The sequence below is a fragment of the Capsicum annuum genome, chromosome 1 (genome assembly GCF_002878395.1).
Source record: "Capsicum annuum cultivar UCD-10X-F1 chromosome 1, UCD10Xv1.1, whole genome shotgun sequence".
Taxonomy (NCBI): Eukaryota; Viridiplantae; Streptophyta; class Magnoliopsida; order Solanales; family Solanaceae; genus Capsicum; species Capsicum annuum.
The window spans coordinates 125,812,234-125,835,236 of NC_061111.1; the positions used below are offsets into that span (position 1 = coordinate 125,812,234).

At 36.7% G+C, this 23,003-nt stretch overlaps 2 protein-coding genes across 3 annotated transcripts in view; one reads left to right on the forward strand and one right to left on the reverse strand.

Moving 5' to 3' along the window:
* LOC107878807 overlaps positions 1–11,918 on the forward strand; it is a 29,182-nt gene extending 17,264 nt beyond the window's left edge. For both annotated transcript variants that reach the window (XM_016725946.2, XM_047407321.1), the window contains one exon: positions 11,238–11,918. In XM_016725946.2, the coding sequence (XP_016581432.2) occupies positions 11,238–11,643 (406 nt within the window). In that variant the 3' untranslated portion in view covers positions 11,644–11,918. The remainder of the gene's footprint in view (positions 1–11,237) is intronic.
* A 255-nt stretch (positions 11,919–12,173) lies between these two features.
* On the reverse strand, positions 12,174–18,660 carry LOC107878798 (SNF2 domain-containing protein CLASSY 4). The gene is made up of 5 exons (XM_016725934.2): positions 18,386–18,660; positions 16,211–17,952; positions 12,959–14,833; positions 12,753–12,849; positions 12,174–12,437 (listed from the first exon to the last, which is right to left on the reverse strand). Exons 2-3 carry the CDS (start codon positions 17,933–17,935, stop codon positions 13,010–13,012), a joined length of 3,549 nt encoding a protein of 1,182 aa, XP_016581420.2. The 5' UTR covers positions 17,936–17,952; positions 18,386–18,660; the 3' UTR covers positions 12,174–12,437; positions 12,753–12,849; positions 12,959–13,009.
* Positions 18,661–23,003: the final 4,343 nt, after the last annotated feature.

Genomic DNA, 23,003 nt, shown 5'->3' on the forward strand with positions numbered 1-23,003 from the left:
GCCAAGTACCATAGGCTTGCCCTTATTTTCATTACCCAGATCTTCAGATAGGTCAACTAGGATCACTATAGGACTTCTCTTAGGCTTGTATTGTAGGCAAGGGGCTGGTATAATAATTGATGGCATTTAAAGTGACTAAACCTCCTTGATACTACACTAGCTTTTTGGGGTTTCACTCATTAGTCTTTTTCGCTCTTCTCTTTTCTTGATCACAATTATTTAGGATGGGTGCAGTCTTTTCTCAATTACTTATTTTTTTCATAATTTTTCTTTTTCTTGCTCTTTTCTTCTACATCCAGTTTTTTATTCTTTTCTTTTATGCTACCTTTCTTCATACTTATTCTATATCACACACCCCTGGTGATAGCCACCCTCAACTTAGGCCATTTGCCTAAGTCAAGGTGCACAGTGTCTAAGGAGGACCAGGACAAAAATAGGTTTATTATCATCTAAATGAGAAAGTGACAGGTGTCACACAAAGAAATAGGCTAATTAGGCTCAAAAAAGGGATCAAGGGATATAATACACATAGGGAAGGTCATTTAGGCTAAAGTGAGCTAATATTAAAGCGACCTATAATCCTTTCCTAACCCCTATCCTTCAATCTAGGTAAGACTAACTGGGTAAGTTCTGCCTTCAACATACAGAGGAAGCTAAGTAACATCTCACACACACACTTGGCGTACAGGTATATCACACTCGACTACTCATTCAGTTCGTGCAGCTATTTAGCAATGATTATTATGTTACTACAACTAATGCCATACAAAGATGCACGGTGGTCATACTTAAATACAAATCACTCAGTTTAAAGTAGTAATCGCTTGAAGAGGTGTAAAAAAATCACAAAAATAATTCAACTGCCTCAAGTACAAGTATTTCTCCTAGTTGACTACAAAATTTTACAACAACAAATTTACCCTACACCCTCAACTTAAAATCAAAGAAAATCTAAACTAAGGGTTAGAGTATACCTAAAATAGATCAATCTCGGGGTCATGGGTTGCCTCCCATGCAGTGCCTAATTTAACTCCGCGGTGCGACTCAGGTATCTCGATTACTTCAGACTTTATCGAGATAAATAGTAGTGACACTTTTCATTGATTCTTTTGGACCAATATAAAGTTTGAACCGTTGCCCATTTACCTTGAAGGTACTGCCGTCTTTATTTTTAAGTTCCACCACTCCTGATGTGTAGACTTGACTAACTCTAAAAGGGCTTGACCACTTAGATTTAATCTTACCTGGGAACAGTTTGAGTCTAGAATTGAACAGGAGCACCAAGTCACCCTTTTGGAAGTCTCGTTTCTCTATCCTCCAATCATGGTTTTTTTTATATTTTCTTTATATAGGTCTGCTCATTCATATGCCCAGAGATGGAATTCATCCATCTCATTCAACTGTCCCAGTCTCAACTCTGCTGCCTCCTTCCAACTCAAATTCAGCCTTTTGAGTGCCCATAAGGCTTTTTGCTCCAGCTCTATTGGTAAGTGTCAAGCTTTTCCATAGACCAGCTGAAATGGTGACATTCCAATAGGTGTCTTGAAAGTAGTTCAATATGCCCACAAGGCATCATCGAGCTTTTGAGACTAGTCTTTCAGACTAGCATTCACCATTTTGGCTAGGATGGCTTTAATCTCTCGATTTGACACCTCCACTTGCCTGCTAGTTTGTGGGTGATATGGAGTGGATACTCTATGTTGTTTCACCCCATATTTTTCTAACGTCGCTCGAAATACTTTGTTGTAAAAATAAGATCTTCCATCGCTTATAATAGTACGTGGTACTCCAAAGCGAGAGAAGATGTTCTTCTTGAGAAAAGCAACAACCCTCTTTCCTTTATTATCGAACAAGGCAACAGTTTTAACATATTTCGAGACATAGTAAACAGTAACTAAAATATACTTCATCCCATACGATCTTACAAAAGGTCCCATAAAATCGATGCCCCAAACATCAAACAATTCCACTTCAAGTATCTTAGTCAAAGACATCTCATGTCTTTTGGAGATTGACCACTGCCTCTGACATTGGTCGCATTTCAGCACAAACTCGTGGGCATCTTTGAACAATGTTGGCCAATAGTAGCTGGTCTGCAATACCTTCCTAGCCGTTCGATCACCTACAGGTGGCCTCCAAATGGGGAAGCATGGCATGCCTCCAATATGTATAATACATCCATCTCTGGAACACATCTCCTTATAATGTTGTCAGCATATAGCCAAAAAAGATATGGTTTATCCCAGAAGTAATGTGTCACATCATGCAGGAATTTCTTCCTTTGATGGAAAGAGAGATTTTCTGGAATGACTTCACTCACAACATAATTTGCAAAATCGACGTACCAAGGCAATTTCTCCACCGTAATAGCTAATTATCTCCTTATCAGGAAATGTATCATTTATCTCCATTTCATCACTACTTGTTTGCTCACCTTCCATTGTAGATAGATGATCTGCAACCTGGTTTTCACAACCTTTCCTATCTTTGACTTCAAAGTCAAATTCTTATAGCAGCAACACCCATCTAATCAGTATTGTTTTTGCATCTTTCTTAGCCATCAAATACCTCAAGGCTGCATGGTCAGTGTGAACCACCACCTTGGTCCCAAGCAGATAAGCCCTGAATTTCTCAAAAGCATACACTATAGCTAGAATCTCCTGCTCAGTAACGGTGTAGTTCTTTTGCGCTCCATTCAGTGCTTTGCTGGCATAATATATTGGATGAAACAGTTTGTCCTTCTTTTATCCCAATACAGCTCCAAGGGCAACACTGCTTGCATCACACATGATCTCAAACGGTTTTAACCAGTCTGGTACAACAATAATAGAGGCCTCAACTAGCTTTTTTTAAGGCATTCAAATGCTTTCAAGCAATCGTCATCAAAGGAAAATTTCACTTCTTTCTCCAAAAGTTTGCAAAGTGGATTTGCAACCTTCGAGAAGTCTTTTATAAACCACCGATAAAAGCCAGCATGTCCAAGAAAACTACGCACTTTCTTCACTAAAATGGGAAGTGATAGTTTCTCAATAACTTCCACCTTGGTTCGGTTAACTTCTATCCCTTTTGCTGAAATTTTGTGGCCGAGAACGATGTCCTCTTTTATCATAAAATGGCACTTTTCCTAGTTAAGCACCAAATTGAATTCAACACATCATTGCAAGGCTATGCTCAGGTTTTGAAAGCACACCTCAAATGAATCTCCCACCACAGATAAATCATCCATGAATGCCTCTATGGTGTCCTCCACCATATCTGAGAAGATAGACATCATGCACCATTGAAAAGTGGCAGGTGCATTGCATAGTCTAAACGATATCCTCTTAAATTCAAAGGTTCCATATGGATATGTGCATGTCGTATTCTCCTGGTCTTCAGGAGCAATACAGATTTGGTTGTATCTGTAATATCCATCCAAGAAGCAATACCATCCTATTCCAACCAATCGATCAAGTATTTGGTCCATAAAAGGCATCGAGAAGTGGTCTTTCAGAGTCCATGAATTCAGCTTACGGTAGTCTATGCAAACCCTCCACCCAGTCATAGTCCTAAGTAGAATCAACTCATTCCTTTTATTTGCAACTACAGTCATGCCCCTCTTTTTGGACACGCATTAAACTGGGCTCGCCCATTTGCTATCAGAAATCAGGTAAACCACTCATGCATCCAACAACTTAATAATTTCCTTCTTAACCACCTTTTTCATTGGTGGGTTAATACGGCATTGATGCTCTATGGTTTGAATACAATCATCTTCAAGTTGTATTTTATGCATGCAGATGCTAGGGGGAATGCCAATAATATCTGTGATGGTCCATCCTATAGCTCTTTGTGCCTCTGAAGTATTGAAATAAGAGCGTTTACCTATTGCTTACCCAGATCAGCAGCAATAATATTAGGTAGTATGTTTCTATTGCCCAAAAACATGTATTGTAAGTGCCCAGACAGTTCTTTCAATTCTAACACTGGTGGCTCCTCAATGGATGGCTTCGTTCGTGGTGTTGGTTGATTAGCCAGGTCAAGGTCTATCTTTTTAGGAGCATAAGGATATGAACCCATGCCTGACAGGGCACAAACAGTTTCTTCATACTCCTCAATGCCTTCACGATCAAAGTTCATCAGAATTGCAGCTAAAGGCTCGACAACAAGTTGCTCCTCTCTTGAAACCTTTAGTTTGTCCTCATAATACATATCAACTACTGAGAACACACTTATTTATTTCTACGGCTTTATTGATTTACACACATCAAATTGTACCACTTTATCATTCATCCTGAATAAGAGCTCATTCGTTCTCAAATCAATCAATACACTTTCGATTGCAAGGAAAGGTCAACCCAAGATTATGGCCACCTTGAAGTCCAACTCATAATGCAAAATGATGAAGTCTGCAGGGAATATGAAGCTGACTACCTTCACCAACACATCATATAAAATGCCAACAAGTCATTTTACTGACCTATCCGACATCACGAGTTGCATGTTGATGGGTATGGGATTTCCCAGACCCAACTTTTTATATACAGCTAGCGGAATCAAATTAATGTTTGATCCCAGATTGATAATGCCTTGGAAAATTTCATAGTCCTAATTGTACAGGGAATAGTGAATGCATCTAGGTCTGGCTTCTTTTGCAAAAAGGTCCTTGTAGAAATAGCGCTATAATAATGAAGATTATCCTTCAATTCGTAGCTCACTGTTCTTTTCTTTGTCACAAAGTCCTTCATGAATTTAGCATATCCTGGTATTTGTTCGAGTGCCTCCACCAATGCCATATTTATTATCAACTGCTTGATCATTGCCATGAATTTGCTGAATTTCGCATCATCAGTTTTCTTCTTCAATCGTTGAGGAAAGAGAGGTGGTGGTCTTGGGCTAGTTTTTAGCACTACCTCATTCTTCTTCTCTTTTCTTTTTTTCGGAACATCATCAGAATTATCCAGCTTTTCAGACTCCACTGTACTACTTTCTTTTGGTTCATCATCAACTACCTCATCACTTACAGATTTGCCCACAGAAAGGCCAAGTAATATCTTACCACTTCTAGTGGTAATAGCCATACATTAGCCATTATTTTGTAGATTTTAGACCGTATCACTTGGTAACGTTCCGCTCTTTCTCTAGTTGAATGCTGCAGAGATTTGGCTCATCTGCTGCTCCAACTGTTTGATTACAGTGGAGTATGAGTGCACCAACTGACTGATGAATATCAGATCGATCTTCATGGTGGTCACACCAGAGTTGGTATCTTCCACTTTCTTCAACAACTTAGCCATCATGTCCTCCATGGATATTTTTTCAGAACTTGTTGAAACAGCCTCACGATTTCCAGAAGGAACATATAGCCCGCTCTTGTTATTGTTATTCCTCTAATTTCCTTACTCTCTATCTTTATAACCAGGCTTATCATAGTAAGTCTGACCTTGATTCCCTTGGTTATTGCCTCGAAAACCCCCCTGATTATTAACATAGTTATCCTCTTTATCTGCATCAGCCTCACTTCTATCCTGAGACATCACAACTTTTACCTTTTCAATCTTACCTAATAGCAAGTGTTTGGTTAGTAAGTCCATCTGTGTTTTAAGGTGAGCCATGTATTGGTTACGCTCCTCTTTTTTTTTGTGTTGTTCCATAATAATACCTACAGAAGCAGTGGGGATGGCCATCACAGAGTCTCTAGTATGTCATGCCCAACTCTGTTTGGTCATTCTGTCCAGCATCTTTGAAGCCTCTGGGAATGTAAGATCAACAAACGAACCACCAGTAACATTGTCTACAATTGGCTTTGTAATGGAGTTAAGAGCCCTGTACAAAGTCTCCATCAAGTGTATGTTTGTTATGTTGTGGTTCGTACACTGTGTTAACTTCTTCTTGAATCTTTCCCAGGTTTCATGCAAGGCTTCAGTCGGGAGCTGCTTAAAGTTGCTGATTTCGTCCCTCAACTGTACTCTCCTGGAAGGTGGAAAAAACCTTTCTAGGAAAGCTCCTTTCAATTTCTTCCAGTTAGTTTTAGAATTGGGTGTCAGCTTATTTAACCACAATGTTGCCCCTCCAGACAGAGATAATGGAAATAATCTAAACCAGATAGAATTTTGGCCCACTCCTAGGTTATCAAAAGATTTGCAGATGGTGACAAAATTCACTAGATGCAAGTTCGGATCATCCCCAGGAAGGCTACCAAACAACCCCTTCAGATTTAGGAGTTGAATCATAGTACTCGTAATGTTGAATTTTGCCCCAGGTACCAACGGTAGAGGAATAATTGCACCCGTTGCACCTGTTCCATCCATTCCATCATCATCATCATTGAGATTATATTGGACCGTCTAGTACTCTTGTCTTTCTTGAAATCGACGATTCCTATTAACATTATGCCGTACTGGTGTAGCTATTTGCTCTACACGTCTTGGGTTACCAGGATTCAGCAACTCCTCATCTCCCAAATCTTTATCCTCAGGATTTGGATGTCGTTTTTATTGCCCGACATTTTGTACATTCACCTGAGCTCTAGCTAAGGCTGCCAATTTGTCAATCTCTTACTGTTCTGCCATTCTTCCAATTTGTTGCGGTTATAGATTAGGTGGTAATAACGGTTCTCCAAAACTTCTGGTTCTTGGCATACACTATAAAGATCCTGCAAATAAACAAAAACAACAAATAAATGTAAAACTAGAAAACTTGACTAATAGTCAATTAGCACACACAAACTTCAGTTTTCAATCGTATTCCCCAGCAATGGCACCATTTTTTATAAAGCTCAAACTACACCTCTCAACGAGAATGTAAGCGATTATTTTCAATATAAAACCTTACTAGGTGGGGGTTGGAATCCCATAGGGAATATGGTATGGACGTGAGTCGTTTGCGATTTAATCAACTGATAGTTGGATGTTTCCAGAAAAGAGGGGTTTTAGTTAACAAGTAATTGTTGATCACTTTAGTTTAATGTTTGTAATCAAGAGTTTATGAAAAAACAGAATTATGTTCACTAGGGGTTTTGATACTTGACAAATGCTACTAGTGGTTCAAGATTCTCACGGTAGGTAGGACAACAAGTTATCTTTAGTGAAGTTATGCTTAAATGTCTCTCGACCTACTTAAGTATTTAATTACCTAATCCTCTCGGACTTAGGGAATTTATATTCACTGCCCAGATTCTACTTTAGGTTAACCAACCTTGTTACAGCGCTGATTATTAAACGGAAGTTTAGTGTTTCCAAGTCCCTATTGATAATTCACTTTCCACTATATTTGATTTCTTTCTCAAGAAAATCAAATCAGGTGTTATCTATCATTTGCAACCAATAGACAATAATTAAAACATCAGAATTATGAAGGAGTCCTACCACCTTTTGAATCTAGAACACTCAACACCTTATCAAGACCTACCCCTAGATCCCATAATTCAAGTTAAAGGAATTTAGTTGCTCATGACGTAATAATCGAAGCAACTAGATGAATTGATTCTTTGAAAGATAAATAGTAACTAGAGATTCTCGGATTAAATCACCAAAGGATAATCCCAAAATAATAATGATATTCTCTTTAAAGTAATTGCTTTCTTAAGACAAAAGAAGAGGGAGAAAAATATCAAAGTATCATCTCTCAAAACTCAAGGTTCGGAACTCTTAAGAAAATCCTAAACAAGGCTTTAAATAGTTCACCGTAATTATGGAAATAAAATAATAAAATTCAGAAATTCCTCGGATTAGGTGACATCATTTGTGATAGCCTATCAGGCGGCTAATAACTTATCACTAATGTCGTCAGCTTTCTTTATGCTTTTGGTACTCATTGCCTAACGCTGACGACAAACGGTAAAGCCCTATCAGCTCCTTGATGACCTATCACAAATGTTGTCAAGGCTTTTCCTCAGCTCCCATGTTCTGCCTTAGGCTGACGGTAATCTTAATGACTTATCAGCTCCTTGACATCCTATCATAAAATGTCGTCACAGCTTTCAACTTAGGCCAATTATCTGTTTACTGCTAATGATGAAGCTGATAGCTTATCACAGGGCTGACGACTTATCACAAATGTCGTCAGCCACACTTCGCCTTTATTTACTTCAGATTTCAGCTCATTTGCTTCCATTCTTGTTGGTTCTCTAGCATTTTATCTTCTACTGCAAAATCAAACATAAAGCAATCAAAAACGACAAAATTTCCTTAAGACTTCGCAATTATTCTTAGTTAAAAGCCTCAAATATGTTAGCATTAGCTCACACATCGTTTGTGATGGACCTACGCCTGATCTGCGGCCGCAGGTGACACTGTCTGAATTCCAATAAATACCTGCACTACACCTGCGCCTATAGGTTATCGAGGGACGCACGTAGATCACCCTATTGCGTGAAACAGTGTACCTTTTACCTCGAAGGATTGCATCCCTTCGAGGTGCAGTGTGCATGGCGTCTGAAATGTGCCCGCACAGGGAGAACAATATTTCTATCAAATTCTTTGGATTAAAATTTCACTTGTTCATCAAGTTTCAAATAAATTTTGTCTAAAAAATAGATCTTATCAATCGATCATTTTTCAAATCCAAATGGAAAGTCGAAATCGAGTTGAGTGAGCGACGACGACAACGACGCGAGGCACCACCTTGTTCTTGCCTCACTATCCATGTGGAGATATGCTTCTCAATATAAACACATGAAAGTTTTTTTCTCCCACCAATGTGGGAGAATTTAGTAAGTTTTCCATAAAAGAGTACACTTTCTATGTTAGCATCTCTCTTTCCCTTCACTATTTTTACCTCCATTTTCCATTCATACATACACCTTAAACCCAACAATCCCCCCACATAAATGGGGAATGGATATCTTTTGAAGAATATACGGACAAGTATGTGATCATTTAGCAAAGACTGATTGCATCTGGATAAGTGGGTTTTCCTTTGAACTTTCCGTAGTGAACATGCATCGGATGCACTCAGTCAATATGTAGATTTGATATCTTTGAACTGTCGAGCTTTAATGTACACCTAGACAACACATGTCACACAACCAACCTTTTACCATTTATGGTTCTCACAGTTTTATTCTTTTCAGCCATGAACACGTCTCGATTTCATGAGAGCTTAAAGAATATGCCTTTACTAACATTCTCCTTGAAGTGACTTCCAATTCTCCCTCACATAGGTGATTTATAAACGTTCAATCTTGTAGATTAAACTATTTGGTCAAATCTATCAAATTTAGATAATCATTAAAAGACTTCACACCATAAGTCTTATCCTTATTTACTAAACATTGTCTATATTATGAGAATGGGTTGAGTATAATGACAATGTTGAACCTGTCAGACACAACTTTGTTTGATCTCTTTGAACCTAGATCTTGGAATCTCCAGTCTGCTAGGTAGAGTTACCGCCATGCTGACTTGTCCTAGGCCTTAAACTCATTCCTTTGGATGTCCTCTCAACTCCTTCTCTAGATAGGCCTTTTGTAAGTGGATCCGACACATTATCCTTTGACTTTACATAATCAATAGTGATAATTCCACTAGAGAGAAGTTCTCTAACGACATTATATCTCCATCTTATGTGACGAGATTTACCGTTGTACATCATGCTTCTTGCCCTACCTATTGCCGCTTGGCTATCACAGTGTATGCATACTGGTGCCACTGGTTTGGGCCAATAAGGAATATCTTCCAAGAAATTCTGGAGCCATTCTTCTTCTTCACCGACTTTATCTAATGTGACAAATTCAGATTCCATTGTAGAGCGAGCAATACATGTCTGTTTGGATAATTTCCAAGAGACCGCTCCTCCACCAATAGTAAATATATATCCATTCGTGACTTTTATTTTGTCCGATATGGTGATCCAATTTGCATCACTATAGCCTTCAAGTACCGCAAGATATTTATTAGTCTTGAGTGTACTTATGATAACCCAAAACTCTATTTATTGTCATCCAATGAGTTTTGTTGGGATTAATCGTATACCGACTCAACTTACTGATAGCGCATGTTATGTCTGGTCGTGTACAATTCATTATATACATTAAACATCCTAATACTCTTGTATACTCCAATTGTGAGTCACTTTTTACCTTCATTCTTTCGAAGTTCGAAGCTCACATCCAATGAAGTCTTAGTAGTACCAAATTCTATATACTTGAATTTGTCAAGTACCTTTTTCGATATAATGAGACTGTGACAATGCCAACCCTTGTCTCCCAAATTATTGGATTCGTCGAACTCACTCAACGGCTAATGATCACACTGAGTTTTTGTAAAAAAGACGAGTATTTTTGCTGTCAAATATCATATCTATACCTGAGAAATATGTAAGATATTTATAGCCTTAAGGTCCCTTCGGAAAGGAAGCATTGGTTCAGCAAAAAGGTACCTATTCTGAACAGTCACGTCACCTGCGCCCAGTCTGTGCTGGACCTGCAGCCGCAAGTGACATTGTCCGAATTTCAGTAAGTACCTGCGCGGCACCTGCGTCCGAAGGTTACCGAGGTGCGCACGCAGATCGCCCTATTGCGCAATGTGCCCGCACACGGAGAAAAATACTTCTATCAGATTCTTTTGATTAAAATTTCACTTGTTCATCAAGTTTCAAATAAATTTTGTCTAAACAACATATCTCATCGATTCAAAGTCGAACCGAGCCCAACGACGACAACGACAACAGCGTGAGATGCTACCTTGATATTGCCTCACTATCTATGTAGAGATGTGTTTCTCAATATAAATACATGAAAGCTTCTTTCTCCCACCAATGTGGGAGAATTTAGTAAGCTTTCCATAAAAGAGTACACTTTTCATTTTTGTGTTTCTCTTTTCCTCCACTATTTTTCCTTCCATTTTCCATTCATACACACACCTTGAACCCAACAGGTACTTCATATCCACTGACCTAAACTATTGGATCCTCCTCTATTTTCGATCTAAATTTTCCATTATATATACAAATATCCACATTTTGAAGTCAGGCACAGACCAACAGTAGTTCGGGTTAGGCAAATTTCATTAGCTTTGGCCAAAAACTTTGCATTTATGTTAAGAAATTTACTTAACATGGAGCATATATAATTTTATTCATAACTCGGTAACCTATATTTTTTAGAATTTAGAAGTCATAATTCCAAAATATTGGATCCGCCTTCATTAACTATAGTATTATGTATTTATGTTGTACATGAATATAGCTTATGTTAAAAGAAAAGTTTTGTAGGACTACTTAATTAATGCAATCATGTTGTGTTTCAATTTGAACAGGGTTTCATTTGCTGTTGCGGAGATATTGTTACTAATAGGGCTAAGTGTGGAGTCTGGACATCTAAGACACTGGGAAACACCAAGAGAAAGTTGCTTGGTACTTGGACAGGGATTGTTCTCTGCTGCTGGAGTTTTTGGCCTATTGACAGTTTTCTTGTCTGCTGGTTTATACATCACAGCTCTTCGTGCACAAAGACTCTTACTTCATCAAGAAAGCATTAGTCGTCAAGTCCTGGAAACCTCTATGTTTTTTGCATCTCCACCAAGATCACCTCGAACAATCATTAGACCTGTTCCTAATGAAAATCCCATTTTAAGAACAGCTCAGCATAATATTGAACATGATAATAGTACTTCATTGGCACAGTACCTATCTGAGTTTGATAAGTACTTGTACTTGGTTTGAAGGAAACCACAACAATCTCTAGATTGTCAATGCCTATAAATGTCATCTTGAATGTGGTGGGAGAAAAATCTACAATTCATCATGTAGATGAGGAAAGAACATCTAGGCACGTGTTTTTTCTGTTTCCTAACAAGATTAATTTGTATATAAGTTTTACCTACCCTTTTTTGGTTTATGGACACAACTGTTTCTAAGTATAACTATTACACATTCAAGATGTTGATATCGAAAGATCAATTCTATTTTGGGGCACTTTGAACCCCAGTTACTTGCTCTTTAATTCTAATTAATTTTCCTGTCTATCCCTCAAGATAATCTGTACCGATAACGTAAACAGTTTTGATACCTTTACTTATTGCACAGTAATATATATTATTTTCAAGATCCCACATTTTAAGGTTTCTTACTCGTATATATATATATCCTGAAAATATGATTACCTGCACCAACAGATTTTTTATACTAATGGTGCACATTCCGATTTGCCAATAATTCCAATTTTCCATCACAGAATACTCATTACAACTATCTTCAACTTGAAACATATATACCAAGAGCTGGCTTGAGCCAAATACAATTGTCTTTTAAGAATATGCTTCACAAGATAAAGAAGCAAAAGAGATTTCACAGCTCCGAAACAAGAAAAACTGACTGGCAAAACAATGTTTTTACAGTTACAAGAACATCCTCTGGGTGATGACGACAACTTGAGACTCAGCTTAACCAGGTGTGAATCTGCATCATTGTTTCATTCTTTTTCTTTTTACCAAAACCATAGAACTGCATCAAAGTGCCTGAAACCACAAGGAATAAGATAAAACTCTTGTTTCATGTCTAAAAATGCAGAATTCGTAATGCTTTTATTCGGTATAAACAACTCATTGAAATATAGTAGCATCAAATGATACTATAGTAGTAACAATTTGATTAAGAGTCTCCAGTTAATAATAGTAATACGAATTACAAATAATTTGCTTATCAACAAAGGCAAGGCACTAGTTTCTAATGAAGTTCTCGGTAATATCATCAAGAAGGAAATATTACAGTAGATTTTGTGAATACATCATTTAGAATCTTCATAAAAATGCCTACTGATGGTATGGTAGTACCTGTCAATTGTCATAAAGCGCCTCACTGAAGGATGGCTTCAAAAATTATGTCCTAGTAGGTGTCATAATTCGCAACCCAAGAAAAGTTCCAATTGATCTGACAAGAAAGAGAAAAAGGATTTCAGCCATTTTTCAAAGACAGGCAGTTAACAGAATACACTAAACAAGTCTGCTTGCTCCATAAACTAGCAAATAAGAAAGCATACCTTCATCGTGCAGGGAAGCTTCCTGAAATTCGCAAAACTAACTGCCTCTTTTTAAGGTTGGTTACAAGAATTAAAGCATGTCATAGGCACCACACGTGGTGCATGAGATAGTTTTTCAAACATATGACGGAGGCTCCCATGTTGAACCATGGCTTCTAGTATGTTATCATCTGACACAGAGCATGAAGGATTCGTCTTGCAAGTATTTACTTCATTCCTAGACAAAAGTATATCAGAATGATATTTTTTTCTCATCTGTTGTTCGATCTTATCAACCTCCCATTTTGATGTCACTGGACAGTAAACATGCACAACTTTGGTCTGACCATTCCGGTAAGCTCGGCTGATCGCTTGCTGCTCTACTGAGGGATTCCAGAGAATATCAAGCAAAACTACTCTTGAAGCCCCTACAAGACTTATTCCTTCTGAACAGGCTTTTATCGATGCAAGAAGCACTTTGACATCACTCTTAGGGTCATTAAGGGAATTTATTGATATCTGCCGCTGCTTTACACCAAGTTTCCCATCCATATAAAGAATCTCTCGGCCTAAAGTCCAGTTAAAGAGAGAATTGAGTTGCTCCTTGATCAGGTTTAGAGGATCAAGTAACTGGCTGAATATTATAACCCTTTCCTTCAAGCCATCACAAAGTCTGATTAGCTCCACAACAAATTTCATTTTTACTCCAGTATTTGGATTCAATCGACATCCTCTTTCTTTTAGCTGGCTTTCTAAGTCAGAGAACTTATTCCTTTTTGCCACTAATGAAGGATGAACAGAGATCAGAGACACAAGATTTTGTTCATAAAAGGAGCCTGGGTTCTCTGGAATTCTCTTTAGCAACTCCTCCTGCAAATCTGTGGGCCTCAAGTGTATCACGGTGTCCCTTATACCAGGAAGGCTTTCCTTCTTAACATTTTCACTACATCTATGGACTAGTGGTGAAATGATATCCCTAAGCTCTTCCAGTGCTCGGACATCCTTGTCAATGGAACTTCTAAGAGAAGCCCATTTCTGCTCCAAATCTGCAGCAAACCGTGGACTAACCACGCAGAGAGTGTTGTACAACTCTTTGATGTTATTCTGGAAGGGCGTTCCTGATAAAAGTATGCGCATCTCTGTTTCAACCTTATTCAAAGCCTTCCATACAAGGCTTTGCTCATTACGAGCAGTGTGTCCTTCTTCAAGAACCACAAGACCAGGTAATTTAAGAAGTATTTCTCGAATCTCTTTAGAGTAACCATCTCCATCTTCTCCTGTGAGAATCCTGAACAAGTCATAGCTGATTCCCAAAACACTCTTACTTTTAGCCCAGGATCTCAGCTTCACCATACGTATAAGGTGTGGATCTTTTTTCCCAGCACGGGATAAACAGTGGAAGACACTAACAGTAGCTTCATCTTCCTGAAAAGAGAAATCTTTGCTGTTCAAGTTGTGGAAGGGAATGTCCACCTCCCATTTCTGGAACTCGGCTTCCCAGTTAAGAAGCAAATTGGACGGAGCTATGATTACAGGCCGACACTTTGGAAACTGCTTCAGAAATGCCTGAAGAAATACTATGGTCAGGCGGGTTTTTCCAGTGCCGGGTGGATGTGAGATTATGCATCCTCCCCTATTACCAGATAGAGGCTCTTTCAACTTTTCAAGGATTATATCTCCAGCAATATTTTTCCACATAAACTCAAATCCTTCGCGCTGGTGGAGATACATAGTTGCTTTGGCATTCATGGGAACTAAATCCCACACAGTTCCTTCCACGTAAATAGCAGAATCATGGACTGTGGAAGAATCATAATATCTAAAGCCGTCAACATCCAAGAGCAATGATGACTCTCCAAAATACTTTCTTCCATACCTTCCTCGGGTTCTCTCAGCCTGCAGATGACCGAAGTTCAAGAATTTAAGAGTGAACAAAAAATAAATTGGAGAGCAGAATTTATAAAATCAAATATAAGGATGAAAAAAAAATCATATAACCAGGGTTATCAAGTATAAATATAACTGTATGAACTAAGAAACCTCACAATTTACTCAACTAATTCCATTTACCTTTGTAAATTTTTAGCACGTCCATTAAATTGAAAGAGAAAATAATAGGAGCTAACTGTCAAAAGTTTCACATCCAAGAACTTATAACAAATCTCTTGGGCATAAAACCAGCTGCATTGCCCCTATTCTTATCATGCACTACACCAAGCACACTTCCGTTCTCAATTATCCTAACCACTAAATGCATCAGTACCTCCAGCTTGGCATTGCAAAGCTGCAGTACCTCCAGCTTGGCACGGCAAAGCTACAGACAAGACTACGATGAATTTAGATTCCGTGGAACAGTGTGCAGCTAAATGAAAAAATAATTGGCATGCATAAATAGAGCAAAAACTACTACATACACAGTCATTAAGATAAAGATTGAATCAACAACAACAAACCCAGTGTATTCCCACCAAGTGGGGTCTGGCGAGGGTAAAATGTATGCAGTCCATACCACTACCTCCGAAGAAGTAGAGAGGTTGTTTCCGTAAATTAAGCTTGGTCAATGGTACAAAAGTCATATGTATCCATTCCGCTCTATTCATGTAACACCCCGTATTTTGTGTGTACTTGTTCTACTTATATGGACCTTGATATAGCCTTGTGATATAGGTAATCGACTAGATTTGTTATGCGAGAGTTGATGGTGTAAATGGGTTTCTAGATACTGCCCGTACATTTTAATGTGACGCGACCAAGTCATGTGATACAACTCTTTAGCTTGGGATCATAAGCTAGTATTTGAATCTGAAGTTTAAAATGGCTAAGTGTATACAAGTTGTAAGTTAGATTAAAGGGATTAAGAACAGAATATGGAATAAAATATTGAGGTGCTTGCTTAACTTAATTAAGCTAGTAGGTGAGTCACCTACTTGAGCTATACGGACCAAGTTAATGGACCCAAGGCTACGGATCAGATTTGGGCCTATATTAATGTACTCATTTGGGCCCAGATTAAGTAAAAGAGAAAGACAATGGAGAAAAGGCCCAACACTCAAAGTCTGCCAAGGCCCAATTTAATTGAGCCCAACAAAGAATCAAGCAACTAGGTGCATCACCTAGTTTGACCTCTTGAGCAGCTTGAATCCTTAAGTAGGTTCATCACCTATATTAATGACCTCTTGAGCAGTCATTAAGATAAAGATTGAATCTATTAGAGTAAAATGTGTTCCTAATTGAAAAGAAAAGTGCTTAACAGGACAAAACTTCTATACTTACAAAAGGAGGGAAGATGTACTTGCTCTCCAAATGCACATGTGAACAAACTTTACATATGAGTCCAATTTGTTCATCTAGAGCAAGATTGTGGTTCCCCATCTGACAGTCATTAACTTTTGATCCTTGCACTGGCAATACAGATGGATTTGTGAAGCCAATACCTGATTCTAAGGTACACATGTCCTTTTCAGCAAAAAGATTTTCAATTTCTTTTTGCCATTCTTCTTTCTCGGGGAGGAGAGGTTCCTCGTCTTCAAACCGGAATATCAAAGGAAGCGTTTCTTTGACAGGTACCTGTCCCTTCTTTTCAGGGGAAGTAAGTTTATCCTGATCATCACCATTTATTATGGAATCAACAACAAACCTCAGAAATTCAGATTCTTTAAGAACCTTCTTCCGAGTCTTTCTATCCTGTTTAACAACATCCTTTTGCACTGGATCGTCAGCCTCACTGTCTTTTTCAGACGAGGATTTACATTCCTCGTCATCACTAAGAAGAACCGGGCGACTACAACTCCCATGACTTAATTTCTTCTTTACGAACATAGAAAGTGAACTTGGCCGAATAAGATATGCTCGTCCTCTGTGCTTTTCATCCTCAACAGAAAGCTGAGGTATTAGCCCCCTATTCGAATCCTTTTTTTCTTTTTCATTATTTTTTTGCTTTATACGGCAGCTCAGATCATCATCTTCTGATTCCATGCTTCCATCAGAGTTATTATCAAAACCACTTGTGACATAATCAGATCCTTTTCCTTTTTCAGTGTTCTGTTCTGCAAAACAATTCAAAGATGATTCCTTTCTTCCATCATAGTCATCATCAGAATCATTTCTGAAATCATCAAATCCTTTTCCTTCATTGTTTTGATTCTCTATAGGAGAACTCAGATCATCATCATCTTCTGACTCCTTTCTTCCATCATAGTCATCATCAAAATCACTTTTTATATCATCAGATTGACTAGAACTTGATCTTTCATTCACTCGGTAATCCTTATCTTTGGGGTCATCAGCGTCCTCATCACTTGTTGCTTCAGATTCCGACTCAGAAGAATCTGTTGTATCAGTGAACTCTTGTTGAGATTTTAAAGAATCAACAAAGTCCTCTGATTTCTCAAGATCCATCAACTCCTCTGATTCCCGCTGCTCACTAGGCCCTGTTGTCTTCCCTGTTGTCTTACACATGCTTGAGGTAGATGAAATAACCTCGTCTGCTGCATTCAACATAGGACTCGTTAACCCAACAGAGCCCGCATTGGACCAAGATCCTGAACCTGATCCAATATTTGCAATAGAGTCTGCAGCACCGTCACCAAGGATATCAACATCAGAATCACTCTCCTCCTCCTTTGAATCATCATCAGTGTCGTCATCAGAATCAGATATTTCCTCAATGAAAGGACGTTTCGTAATGAACTCACAAGTTCCTGGACTGAACTTCCTCTTCCCATTGTCCAGCTTCTTTTTTCCTTTTTCCAGACTTCTCACTATAGTTCCCATTTCTCTCTTGTCACCCGATCCACCACAAGCTGTGGTTTCTTCCACCTTTATTCTTTTCATCCCACAACTCACATCGTCTCCAATATTCACAGAACAAGAACTAGAAGACTGAGCAGGATTACCATTTTGAGTCAATCTCTTCCGCTTCTCAATAAACTCCACACAATAATTTAAAAATTGTTGTCTAGTCCTCCTATTTGGAAGAGAGGCGTCGCCTGAAACCATCTTCTACAATACTGCACCTGAATCAAAAAACACATTTTTTTCTTCATCAAAATGCACAAGCACTACAACAACAGCAATAATAACATACCTAGTGAAATCCCATAAAGTAGGGTATTGGGAGGGTTGAGTGTTAAGAGTGCACATAGACCTTACCACTACCTCTTGAAGATCAAGAGTCTATTTACGAAAAAGCCTCTGGCTCAAGTGAAGCAAATCAAAATCTAATTAAAAGAAAAAGATGATAGTGAATAGAAACGTGACAACTAATAGCACAGCAGTGCGGAGCATATATGCATGGAACCATAACATCAATTGTATAATGCACAAACTCTAGCCAACCCCCAAAAAACAGTCACATGCATATATATGCATCTTAAAGACATTCTTCATAATCACCACAAAAAGAAAATCACAGAATGAACTTTTCCACAGCTTTTAACAAACACTCACCTGAATAAAGAAAACAATTCAGTAATAGACTCGCCGGAGAATCAAGAAACCAGAGCTTTGAATGGTTGAAACCGCAAAAAGGGAGACTGATCAAATAGACTTTGAAAATATTGAATGCATATACCTAATATTATAGAATGTGACGGTGAAATAGAAACAAAAGGAATGAGATGACCTCTTTTTCCCAGGAACACTTGCGTGACTCAGGGGAGAAGTGGCTAAGGAAAACAAACAGAGAAAAGAGAGGGAATTTTCCTTTATGTAAATAAGCAGAGTTAAATACTGAAACGGACTAATAAGAGAAAGAAGAAAGGCCATTGGCTTATTTTCTTTTCTTAATTACTTCATTTACGGAACATTTATTGTTTTACAGCTGTAAGAAAAAAAATGATAATAATGGGGGTGAATTTATTAACAAGCTCCAAAATAAAAGCCCAATTACTAATAGGAGTAATAGAGTCTAATCATATTTTTGGTAGGTTACAGAATAGCTTAATCACTTTTGGTAGGCTATAACCACGGGATACGAAAGGTTTTGGGGTTTTTACAATCTAGGAAAAGTAAATTGCCACGAATTCTTTTTCAAAAAAGAAAAAAAACAAATACTAAAAGGAAAAACGGAAGTGCTAAATGACCACAATGTTTTGTCCAAATTTAGCCACAATTATAAAAAGACTTTTATAGTCTTATTTTAGTTTTTACCATGCTTTCGCAAATAAGTTTTCCTCCAAATTATATTAAGGGCCCGTTTGGTCATGAATATTTTTTCCTTTTTTCCGAAAAATATTTTCGGAATTGAAAATCATGATGTTTGGCCATGAAAATTTGAAAAACAATTCCGGAATTAAATTTCGAAAATGGAAAACAACTTTTTGTTGTTTTTTCTTTTTTCCACTCCAATTTCAACTTTCATTATTATTACATATAACTCCAATCTTTAAATATATACACAAACCCCTCTTATTAACTAAATTTCGTAATTTTTTTTGAAAGACCAAATTCAATAAAATAATTAACTCAAGTGAAATAATTAAGAATTTTCATCAACAAATTTAAGAATATATAAATATATTTATATTTATCAATCATATTTTCATATTTATCAAAATATATTTTTTCTCTATTAAGAATTTATCAAAATATATTTTTTCTCTATTCAAGTAATATTGTTTACAGTACATATTTAGAATATGCTCTTTATGCGCTGTTTCTATAACATCTTTCTGTGTTTTATGTTTAGACTTGAAAATATTGTATTTTGGTTATATTTTATCTTGCTTATTTAAAAGTTATAAAAAAGAAATATGATTTAAAATTTTTATTTTTAAAAAATAGCAATTATGTCAGGAAGTAAGAGAGGAGGAAAATGTTGAAAGATAATAAAAGAAATCATGTTTTAAACTTTTGTTATATATTTCTATATACTAGTTTATGAGAACGTGTCATGCACGTTTATCCCTTAATACTTAGTATAAAATTTATTTTCTAAATAATATTTTAAATAATTTATATTTTACCAATGCTAAATATTATAATTTTTTATCTAGATCAAAATATCATCTATTTAAGAAATTCTTAATTTTTAAAATATATTTTTCTCTTCTCATATAATGTAGGACTCGACATATTATTTTGACCTTTTTACACATATCAAAATATATTTTTTTTCCATTCAATCGATTATGATTAGATAAACTTATTTAGCTCGTGTTTGTGATATTTTTATTCAAATTTTAGAAGAATAACAATCAGAATAATTAGTTTGTTATTAATTATTTTACCAATTGAAGATTTGGTTGTATGTTAGTAGGTAAATTAGCAGTTGGGTGATTTTGATAATTTTTAAAAGTTGAGAGCATAAAATCATATTTAAAAAAGTTTTTTCAAAAGTCTAAAAAAGAATCTCAAAAAGACATGGTCAAACACAACTCCAACTCCAACTTCATCTTCAACTCCAACTCCAACTTCGAAAAAAAGTAATTTTCATGGCCAAACGGCTACTAATAAATGCAATCACTTTTTTCAATTCTCTAAATTTATTGAACAACTAAAATTGATTGAAACAACAACAATTAATGAGTATAAAAGATTTCTACATAAAATTTAAAAACTATACATTTACTTATATTTAAAAAACAAAATATATGTATCTTATATTTTACTCTTCTTTTAATAATAATGTATAGATAAACTTATATTTCACTTCAAATTTTAATCGGTGTAATTTAAATATATTTGTAACGACCTAAAAACTTGATGAAATATGTGAAATTTGTGATTTTGTGCGATTTGACTATTTTACCCTTCCCCGTAGTTGCATTATGATATTTCTGGGGTGTGGGAGTGATTGGCATGATTTTTGATGCATTTTTGTATCATTTATGAAATATTGTGGTTTTTTATGACTTCGAGAGCCTTATTTTAGACTAATATGGATATCTTTTGATCCGTGCAGAAGATGGCCAAACGGACTGTGCCAGCAGCTTTCCGATGCACCCGAGCTCATTTCGACCTATTGATTGGAAAGTTGGAAAATTAGAAATATAGGAGTAGAACCCACATTTGATCGGAACAACCTAGGATGAAAATACGACTTCGTTACCAGATCCATAATATCGATTTTAGGGTGTTAGCATGTTTGGTCTGATTTTACGGCTTTTAAATCTCATTTCGACCATCGGTTTAAAAAATTGTGATTTCGGATTTCGGGGGTCAATTTTGTGAAAAAGACATTTTCTTGAAAATCTAATATCTCCATCGCGTTCGGAGTGTCGAATTTAGTGTGTTTGAATAGTTAGTTTGCATAAATCGTACTCCGAACGAATTTTGAGCACCCTGTTGAAGTTCGGATTGAGTTTTAAAAAAAATAATTTTTTTTAGACAGTAGTGCAGAAAAATCTGCAGTGATAAATAAACTTTTTTGACCTATTTTATTCATTTTTCATCTTACCTCTTGGAAGTTAAACCCTAATATAGTGTGAGAGCTTAAAAGTAGAGTTTGTGGGAGCTTGGGAAGCTAAATTAACACCTTTTTCTTGGTTTCATTACGGATTAAAGGTAAGAATTCATCCATTTTCTTAATAATTTCTTGATAAATTTCTCAAAACCCAAAAATCTTAGGGCATGATTTTAAACACAAATTTCACCCCTTTCACTTGAATAGTATTTTTATCTTATAATTACAAGTTTTTCATCAATTTAACCTTCAAAACAACTCTGATTCTTGATTTTAACCCAGATTTCAAAGATTTTACCCGGTAAAGCTCAAAAATGGTTTTTCTTCGATTTGAACTTCATTTTTTACTCGATTTAACTTGGGCTTTTAGCTGTAGGTTCCTACAAATATGGGGAATATATTTTTGAAGTAAAGTTTCAATTTTGCCCTTCTTTTTCAGAAATCCATTTTGGGGATCCGTTTTTATCCGAAACCAAAAGTAGTCAATATGGGTGTCATTGATTTTGTATTGACGCGTAGATTTCATATTTAATATTTTTAGTAGAGTTTGGGATTTTTCGTGAAAAGTAAGGTCACAGGTTCAAGTATAGCGGACCGATTTCGACTTTCGAAGTAGGTTATGGCTTAACTCTTCAGAATGGGATGGGCATTAAATGATGGTACAAAATGTATGTTAAGGGTGAGAACTAATCACGAAAAATAGCTATCTATGTGTTGTGCCCGTGTGGGGGCCTATATGTGATGTAATTGTCAAAATTGAGATATTTTGTGATATGTTTGATCGTGTGGGGTCCTATGTGATATTAATAGCCTTGAATACATGTGAATAATTGTATTATATTGTTTAATATGGTACCATTGGTGTATTGTGATTATACTCATACTTTATTGGCATATGAAACATGGAAATTCATGGATGAAATAAAAATAATAAGTGGATATTGGCTCATGTGGTTGTGGAAATGTATCATTGTGGTTGGTTATGGAAATATATCATGTGATTGGTTGTGGAAATACTCATTGTGATTGATTGTGAGCATTACATCTTCATATCATACTCATTCATGAAATATTGATACCACCGTGGCAACATCTGAGAAATACTAGCAATACCTTTTTTTAAAAAATATACTAACACCTTATAAAATCCTTTTTGAGGGATATATCAGAAAGGAGATATGAGATATGTGGATTGTATATAGGTTGACAAAATCCCCACGGGTCCTACGTAGGAAAACTTTAGCTCCGTAGGTGTATACGGGGATTGTGCGAGGACCTCCTGCATCATCATCATCATCATATACATTATGTTGTGTTGTATTGACTTATTGACTTGTCATCTATGTATTTGTCTTACTTTTCTTTAGCTGTATTTGATGATCTTGTATCTACATGTTCTCTCTCATTCTATTTATATGTGACATAATGTATACTTGTGTTCTATACCTTGATGTGTTGTTGTAATATATGTTAGATATATTAGAACTGTTAGTGCAAGCGGTGTGGGCTACCGTTGTGGGATATTTTCTGATTGCAGGTGACGTGCGCTTAGTGTATATTTTGTGTGCTTTATTTACTACTTTGCTTGGTTGGCCTATGATACCTACTGAGTACAAGTGGACCGTACTTATGCCTACTACGCCCTTTCGGTGCAAGTCCTAG